The 9,237-nt window shown below is 46.1% G+C and overlaps 1 protein-coding gene across 4 annotated transcripts in view; it reads right to left on the bottom strand.

Moving 5' to 3' along the window:
• The window catches only part of Slc12a8 (solute carrier family 12 member 8), a 158,718-nt gene that overhangs the window by 47,148 nt on the left and 102,333 nt on the right, over nucleotides 1-9,237 (bottom strand). For all 4 annotated transcript variants that reach the window (XR_007594962.1, XM_050159911.1, XM_050159913.1 and 1 more), the window contains one exon: nucleotides 4,451-4,597. Coding sequence is in view for 3 of the 4 variants with exons in the window: in XM_050159911.1 (XP_050015868.1) it covers nucleotides 4,451-4,597 (147 nt within the window). In the remaining variant the exon portion in view is untranslated. The remainder of the gene's footprint in view (nucleotides 1-4,450; nucleotides 4,598-9,237) is intronic.

The raw sequence follows: 9,237 nt of genomic DNA, 5'->3' as shown, positions 1-9,237 counted from the left end.
AAAAAAAAAAAAAAAAAAAAAAGACACGTGACAAACAGGGAGAAATATCTGTAATACAGGCCACAGAGTTAGCCTTCCTAACAAAGAGCTTCTAGAAATTGAAAACAACCCGAATGGCAGAAAAACATACAGACATCTACAAAACAGGAAGAGATAATCAACTTCATTCATGATAAAGGGAACACAAATCTTGGTATCCTCAAAGGCCATTTCTGCTGTACACTGGCAAAACATTTCACTTAACAATGAGCCATAGAAGCTGGGTTGTAGTGGTGCACCCCTTAATCCTAGCACTTGAGAGGCAGAGGCAGGCAGTAGCAGACCTGCTACTCTGTAAGCTAATTTAAGTATATAGTTTTTTTTTTTTCAAGAAGGAGTTTGAACACAAGTAACCCATGTCCATGCTGCACAGGTGAACAATAATTTCCCAGAAGTCATGGGTTATTGAACAAAAAAATGTAAACAAAAATAAATCCCTTCGACCATAAATTGCTTTTGGTCATGGTAATTTACTACAGGACCAGAAAAGTAACCAATAGAGTCGGTCAGACCTGTGGCTGAAGACACACCACATCTGGGTTTCAGGACATAGAGAATAAAGCTGGAGCTAATCTCAGAACTTCCTACCCACTAGAATAGTGCCAAAAGATGCTCTGCAGGCTTCTGGGAGAAAAAACTTATCAATGGTATTGCCTAGCAGTGAACCCTAATGTGACCATACAAAGATATACGCATTGGAGCCATAGTGGCATGGCTTCTATGGAGGTTACCAACCACTTTCTGATTGGATTTGAGGACTGCTCCACATAGAAGAATTCAAGTCTGGCACTTTAAGCTACTCAAAAGCCCATGGCTGGGGAGGTCATAGGCCCTAAGGGGAGAACCTACTGTCGTTGTTTTGATAAACAGACACTTTGTCAAACTGCCTTCTAAATATTTATTTTTAGGTATTGGTGCTGCTCTTAATCTTTCTTCTTCTTTCTGTAGTGGGCAGCAGTCAACACAGAGACACATAAACATCTGTGACTATTAATTGCTCAGCCCTAAATGGGACTCTACACCAACCATCCATCACCAAGCTACGAGAACATCTTAGAGAAGGAGGTGGAAAGAATGTAAGAGTCAGAGGATGGTGAAGAGGGCTGTGTATGTCATCTGGACCTGGCATGGCTGTGGCATTCGCCGTAGTTATGCAATTATGGTTACCTGCACAAAATGAAGTCAATAAGATCAGTCAACATTCCAGCAGGCAGCACTCCCAGGACTAAGATGAAAGGACATGAAATGGGAGACTTCTCGGGTGAGGGGAGGGAGAGAGAGTTGGAGGTGGCTATGAGCAAAGTACACTGCACATATGTATAAAATTTCCAAGGAGTAAAGAAATAAAAAAAAAATCACACACACAAAAATTTACTCAAAGCATCTGCCAATACAGATGTAAGCTATACACATACAGTTGTAGCAGTAGGAAGAGAGAATTACCCACTGTAGCACTGTTGACTGGAAGGCACTCGTGTATCAGTCAACAGGGAACTGACTAAATAGACTAAGTCACACCAACATAGAGGAAAAAGAATGAGAAAATCCTCTTTACATTAATATAAATGATGAATTTATAAACTACATGAAATTTTTAAAATGCAAGTTATAAAATAAACAATATACTGAGAGAACTGTCTGTTGTGTGAAATTAGAAGCATTTGTTTGAAAAACAAATGGGGAGCCTGAGGAGATGGCTCAGCTGGTTATGCCTGACACATGACCGTGAGGACCTGAATTTAGATCCCCAATGCGCATGTAAGCTGGGCATGCAGGCTTGCACCTGTCACCCAACACAGACTGCTGGTGACACCAAAATGGGATTCCTAGAGTTCACCGGCCAGCTACCATAGCTGTATAGTGAGAGACCATGCTTCAAAAAATAAAGTGGTGTAGCTAGAGAGATGGCTCAGTAGTTACGAGCACTTGATCCCTTCCAGATGACCTGGTTTCCATTCCCAGTGCCCATTTGACAGCTCACAATCATTTGTTACTCCAGTTCCAGGTGATCTGATGCCCTCTTGTGACTGTCATGGATACTGCATGCAAGTGGCACATAGACATACATGCAGACACAACACACACACACACACATATATATTTATAATAATTTTAAAGTAAAAATAAAGCTCAGCATGGTGGCACCACACCTTTAATCTCAGCATTCGAGAGGCAGAGGCTGGTAGATCTCTGTGAGCCCGAGGTCAGCCTGGTCTACAAAGAATTCCAGAACAGCCTACAAAGAGAAACTCTGTCTCGATAGATAGATAGATAGATAGATAGATAGATAGATAGATAGATAGATAGATAGATAGATAGATAGACAGACAGACAGACAGACAGACAGACAGACAGACAGACAGTCAGTAGATGGAATATAGAGTGATTGAGTGGTCACAGAAAACACATGTATGATATATACTACATACACAAACACACACAGAGACAAGGGTTATTCAATTCCCACAACCACAAAAGAAACAAACAGAAACGCACACAAAAAACCAACAACAACCATGAAAACGTAGAGAAAACAGTGCCTGAAGGACAAGGCTACAGTTAGGACAGTAGGCAGAAAGGTTCACAGAGGAGAAATTCCCAGTGGGCACCATTTATATAATTTCTAGTTTTGAACTCTGTGTTCATGGTACTCATTAAAAAATGCTAAATGAAGGGCTGGGATGATGGCTCACCACTGAGAGAACTGGCTACTCTTTTGGGGGATCCCGGTTCAATTCCTAGCACCTACTTGGCAGCTCATGACCTCCTATAGCTAGTTAGGGAGTTAGATGCCCTCTTCTGCTTTCTGTGAGCTCTAAGCATGCGAGTAATACATAGTAGCACACAAAACATCCAGACACATAAAAGTAGAATAAAGGTGTCTGATATATCAATGTCTGATCTTGAAGTAACAACGACTGCTCCTCCTGGTCCATGTCCACTGGGGATAAGAAACAGAGGGAGCTGTGGTTATGAGTGCCTGCATGCTCAGCCCTCAAGTAGTGGAGGCAGGAGGATTGTAAGTTTCAAGCAAGCTTCTTTCAAGAAACAAACAGGGCTTACTGAGGTGGCTCAGTGGGTGAAGGCACTGGATGCTAAGCCTGATGACCTGAATTTGATCCCCAGGTGGAAGGATGTGACTACTGACTCCAAAGAGCTGTCCTCCTGGCCACATCCACATGTGTGCACTCTAGCACATGCTCTCCCCACCCACCTCTCTGTCTCTGTCTCTCTGTCTCTGTCTCTCTGTCTCTCTCTCTGTCTCTCTGTCTCTCTCTCTCTCTCTCTCTCACACACACACACACACACAAATAAATAAAAACATGCAGCCAAAGAGTTCTAGCAAATTTTGGTGATCTTGGGCTATACAGTGAGACCTCGTCTCAAAAATCCAATGTGGGGTGGAGGAGGAGAAATTACAGGGGATGAGGCTGAAATCAGAAAGGACTAAGAATAGAAAAACAAAGTATAGGCCAAGCGGTGATGGCACACGCCTTTAATCCCAGCACTCGGGAGGCAGAGGCAGATGGATCTCCAAGTTTGAGCCCTGCCTAGTCTATAGGGCTAGTTCCAGGACAGCCAGAGCTACACAGAGAAACCCTGCCTCAGAAAACAAAAAACAAATGAACAAACAAACAAACAAAGTATAGCTTATAAACCACAATATAGAGAAGTGGGATTCCCAGCGTTATTTCTATTGGTTTCTAGGAAAGTCTCTTTTGTCCATCCCAGCCATCACTCAATCAAATTATTCAGGATCAGTTACAATTTGGTCCATGATAGCTCACAGAGAGCCCAGAGTATGGAGCCTCATCAAATAGTGATGGCTGTCGTCACCTCTGCCATTGTTGTCATCACCATCACTACCATCACCACCAAGGACAACACCATTACCACCACTACCACTACCACCATCACCACCACCTTCGTTGCTACCAAAACCACCACCATCACTACCATCACCACCAAGGACAACACCATCACCACCACTACCACCATCACCACCACCATCATTGCTACCAAAACCACCACCATCACTATCATCACCATTACCACCCAGGACACACTGAGCCTGTGGCAAAGACAGAGCTGCAAGGGCCTCTTCTCCTAAGTGAGAGATTCTTTTATGCTAAACTTGGAGGGTCTTGGATTTGTTTTTATTGAGGGAAAGGGCTCTGTTGGAAGCTGGGAGGCTATGATATGTAAGATGCTTTATTTAAGTAACCAGCTAACCCACCCAGGGACAGGGCTGAAAGATATAGCCTCTGCACTCCACTTTGCCCCACCCCAGAGAGCAGAGACACACCAGAAAAGCCACGAGAGGGAGGGAAGGAGGGGGAGAGGAAGGGAGGGATTGTTGGGGAGGGAGAGAGAGAAAGAGAGAGCGCCTGTATACAAATGAGTCACTCACCCCTTGCCCCAGAGAGGCCAGTACGGGAATCACTTTCTCCTGGGCGATGCACTGCAGGATCCGGGGGGCTCCATAGAGTCCCCCCATACAGGAAGCCAGGGATGAGATGTACAAGCCCAACAGGAAGAGGAAGCCAACCAGGGACACCTATGTGAGGCAGATGTTCCACCATTACCACAGGCTGATCCTGAATGTCCCACAGTGGCCTCTGTGCTAGGGCCTGCCCTCACCCCACCCCAGGACGGCACCTACTGAACAGTACTGGGACTCTCAAAGGCAGGGCCTGGTGGGAGTTTTGAGCCCTCCAAGGGGATGATGAGGTCTCAGGCCCGTTTTTTGCTTTTAAGAAGACGGTTTTGCCATGCTACCCACTTTTAGTCATTGCTCCTGTAGCCATTGACATGCCTACAAGAGGCCCAAAACAATAGGTCACGAAATAAGACTCCCCCACCAAACCAAAGCAAAATAAGACTTCTGTTACAGTTTACTTATTTCATTGTGGAGATGTGTGGGTGCATCCCATGACAGGCATGTGGAGAATAGAGGAAAACTTGTAAGAATTGGTGCTCTCCTTCTACCACGTGGGTCCTGAGGATCAAACTGAAACCACTCGGTTTGACTGCAAGTGGCTCTTTACCTGCTGAGCCATCTTACCGACCCAAACTTTTGTCTTTATAAATTAACTATCTCAGGCATCGTATGATAGTGACTGGAATCTTACTAATATAATTATTCAATGACCAACACTGTTTTTAAAGAAATGTATGAATATTTACTCTCTTTGTAGGGTTCTCTGTGCCCCCTACACCTTGCAGGTCAGAAGTCAACCTGGAGCATCAGTCCTCACTGTCCACTTTGAGGCAGGGTCTCTCTTGCCTGCCTCTGCACTGTGTACTCTAGGTTAGATGACTTGCAAACTCCTAGAGGGTTCTCTTTCCTCCTCCTCCATCTGGCCGCAGCTCAGATCACAGACATGTGACAATTCATCTGGCTTTTCACATGCGTTCCAAGAATTCCAAATCAAGTCATCAGGACCACACAGCCAGAGATGAGCCTCTGATGCTTCCAGGGTCTAACCCTGGTGCTTGCTAAGTTTGTTGGTTTGTTTTGTCCACTGAGATAGTCTTGTTGCAGGTCCAAACTGTCCTTAACTCACAATACCCCTCCCTCACCTCCCAGGCTCTGAGACTACAGGCCTGCTATGCCAGTCAGACCACGCCTGGCCCCTGGCATACCTTCCCATTGTCCAGCTTCCCCCAGCTCAGCCTGGAGGCTAGAGTCCCCCTTCCCCCGCCTACTCCCCTTTGCCCACGATTTCATGTTAGTTCATATCTCATATGGACTGCATACTAGTTCTCAAATCGGGCAGGCATGGGATTCATCTCTGTGCCTCTTGAACCACCGGTTTCTGGGCCCTGTTCTTCGCATTTCAGATTCAGAAGGTGTTGAGGGGGGCCTAAGAATATGGATTTCCTGAAGGTTCCAAGGTAATGTTGAAACCAATGGCTAGAAACCACACTTTGAGAACTAGTGGCTGGCTAGGAGTCCAGTTGGGCTCTTGTATTTTCTAAGTGATGCCCTAAGTCCCTGCCAGCGTGACAAACTGAACCCGGATCCTAAAGCCCCAACTACAACTCCTATTGGTGGATAAACGGACCCTGCACAGTTCATGACTCCCCCAGCCCACACCTGCTGCACAGCAGTGTTGGGACCACATTCCCTAATCTGCTTAATCTTCAACACTGGGCATCGAGAATCAGTACCAGGGGGCTGGCAAGGTGGCCCAGTGGTTAGAGTGCTTACTGCTCTTGCAGAGGACCTGAGTTCAGATCCCAGTACCTCACATCAGGCATCTAATAACAGCCTGTAACCCCAGTACCAGGGGATCTGATGCTCTTTGGCCTTCACAGGCATCTGCGTGCACATAAACTCATTTGTATACACACATATACACATACTTTTTTAAGGTGATGGCACATGGCTTTAATCCCAGCACTTGGAAGGCAGAGGCAGGTGGCGGAACTCTGAGTTCGAGGCCAGTCTGGTCTACCAGAGCTAGTTTCGGGACAGGCTCCAAGGCTACAGAGAAGCCCTGTCTTGAAAACAAAAACAAACAAACAGGCTCAGTACAAACCCCATCTCCTCTATGAGACATCTCTCATCACGTCTCCTCCTAACAGTGGCTGTTCCCCAGAGTTATGAGGCGTGGGGACAGGACAGGCCTATCACAGTCTCCTTTATCAACCTGCTGTCTTCAGGTAGGCAGGCCTCACAATCTTTCACAACAGTATTCTCAGTGCCCAACAGAGGTATATAAATGGTGAATTAATTAGTTGATGTAATCTACAACCCACACATCGCACAGGGGTCAAGAGGCAGAACAAGAGAGAATGAAGCTGTTGCCATTGGTGCCAACTCGCAGAGGACCAGCGCTGCTGTCCACGACCCTGGGCGAGCCATGAACCTATCTCACAAATCCTCATCTGGACTGCAAGAAGCCTCTCTTTTCGTGTAACCTGCAGCCCCTCCCCGTACTGCCTTACCTCAGACATAGTGACTCAAACTGTGTACTTCAAGTGCTTATTTGCATAAACATGACCGATGGTTAGATGGAGCTTTCAGCTTGGTCACTTACAGCCTTCTGGATAAAGGTTCTCCATCTCCCACCACCCTAGTCAGCTTCAGGAGTCAGCCTGACGCAATCCAGGGTTATCTGAGGAAGTCTCAAGTGGGGGCTGCCTAGATCAGGTTGGCCTGTGGCCATGAGACATTCTCTGCATTGCTAATTGATGCAGGAAGACCAAGTCCACTGTGGGCAGTGCTATCCCTAGGCAGCTGAGTCTGAGTTGCATATGAGAGCGATCTGAGCAAGGCAGCAAGCAGGGTCCTTCCATTGATGTCTGTTCCAAGCCCCTGCCCTGGCTTTCCTTGCTGATGGACTGAAACCTGTAGGCAAATGAGCCCTTTTCTATCATAGCAGTAGAGATGCAAACTAGAGCATCTATGTTTCATTATCCTGCTGCAGCAGTGCACTAAGTCCTCATGGTCTAGTCACACTGAACCCAAGGTCCTAGTTAATCTACTTCCTGTTTCACAGATTATCACTAAAATAATCTGATTGATAAACCCCTGTACCAATCAGGCTTCTTGATTTGAAAGCACTTAAGAACAACAATCAGGGCTGCTGAGAAGCTCAGCAGATAAAGGCACTTGCTGTAAGCCCAGCCACCAGCTTGATCTCTGGAACCCCCAAGTGGTCCTCTGACTTCTGTGAATGTGACCCTCCCCTTAGAATTAAATTGAAAAGAAATGAGTCTATCTGCAGGGCACGGGAGGTTCACAGTCCCCACTAGGAACAGTCTGGCCAGGGTACTGTCGGCACCCTGCATCCTGCATCCTGCATCCTGCATCCTGCATCCTGCATCCTTCATCCTGCACCCTGCATCCTGCTGATGGCCCTCACCATCTCGTTATTATGGCTTCTAGTGTCCATCAACCTCATCTCTGTCACATGACCTGTTAGGGCTGCAAAGGGGCATCAAGAAAGGGCCTGGCCCTTTGAGTTTTTGAATATTAAATGTGGGTCTCATAACCAGCAAAATGGGAAGTAAGGCAGTCAGAGTCTGAACAGAGTCAGTGTGGCCCACTACAGAGCCATCTTGTCCTTAGTTCCTTGTGGTCTGTTTTTCCCGCCCACCAGCATCATATGGCCCCAGTTGGGTATCCTTTGCCCCATGTTTCAATGCCATGGGTTTTCCAGGCTTGTCCTCCCCTTCTCTTACCACCTTATTATTAGAAACCACGGCTAGCAATGCTTCCCATCACTTCATGCGCTCTGCTAACATTTTGCTTTTCTCTCCCCTGAGGTAGAATTCATCAGGTTCACGGTTTATCTCACCCGTGAGCCCTGCACTCCTTAGGAGTTCAGCGGAATCGTATCTCAGCCTCTACCCGCGGCAGAGGCTGGCGTTACTGAAGCCTGAGCACTTGACAAGGTCTGAGCCCTGGCTAGTTTACACAACTGTTAGGGAATCTGCCTCTGTGAGTGTTTCCCCAGCCATTCTGAGAGGAACTATCTGTAAACTTGCTTTGCGTCTTCTCTGCCAAATGCATCCTACGTTGTCGACAGAAGAAGAAGAAGAAGAAGAAGAAGAAGAAGAAGAAGAAGAAGAAGAAGAAGAAGAAGAAGAAGAAGAAGAAGAAGAAGCTGTTTTATCAAAAAAAATTTTTTTTTTAATGTTAACTCAGTGATTCTCTTTCCTGCCCTGACCTGAGAATCACCCCAGGGACTCTGACTCAATGAGTGCTCAGCGAGACACAGCTACTGATTTGTAAAAAGCCTCCCAGGTAACTCTAATGTGTGCTCAGTGTGCATGGCTGGGCACAGCACCGTTCATCCGTTACCCTCACTCCTGGAGTACACGTTTCATAAGGCAGGCATGGTTTGTCCTTCAGAAATCTGACTGCTTCTTACCCAAAAGGCTAGGAAATCATCCTTTAGTGTCTAAGGAGGATGGGTTTTGGGACCCCAAGGGTATCTGAGTCTGGATGCTCAAGTGCCTGATATAAAATGGCAAAATATCTAGCTATAATTTACCTACATCCTGCTATATACTCTCACTCACCTCTATATTACTCTATGTAATACCTAATGCTAATGATTGAATTTGTTCGGGACCAATGAAGAGAAAAGTTATCTTAAGAACAGATGCAGTTGGGATCAGGGTGTTAAGGTAGGGTCTTATTATATAGTCTGGCTGTCCTGAAACTCACTATGTAGACCAGGC

Source organism: Alexandromys fortis, unplaced genomic scaffold, assembly GCF_014885135.2.
Source record: "Alexandromys fortis isolate MF-2015 unplaced genomic scaffold, M_Fortis_MF-2015_v1.1 scaffold_119, whole genome shotgun sequence".
NCBI classification, from domain to species: Eukaryota; Metazoa; Chordata; class Mammalia; order Rodentia; family Cricetidae; genus Alexandromys; species Alexandromys fortis.
The sequence above is the reverse complement of the archived record's forward strand: the minus strand, read 5'-3'. Positions and strand labels throughout refer to the sequence as shown.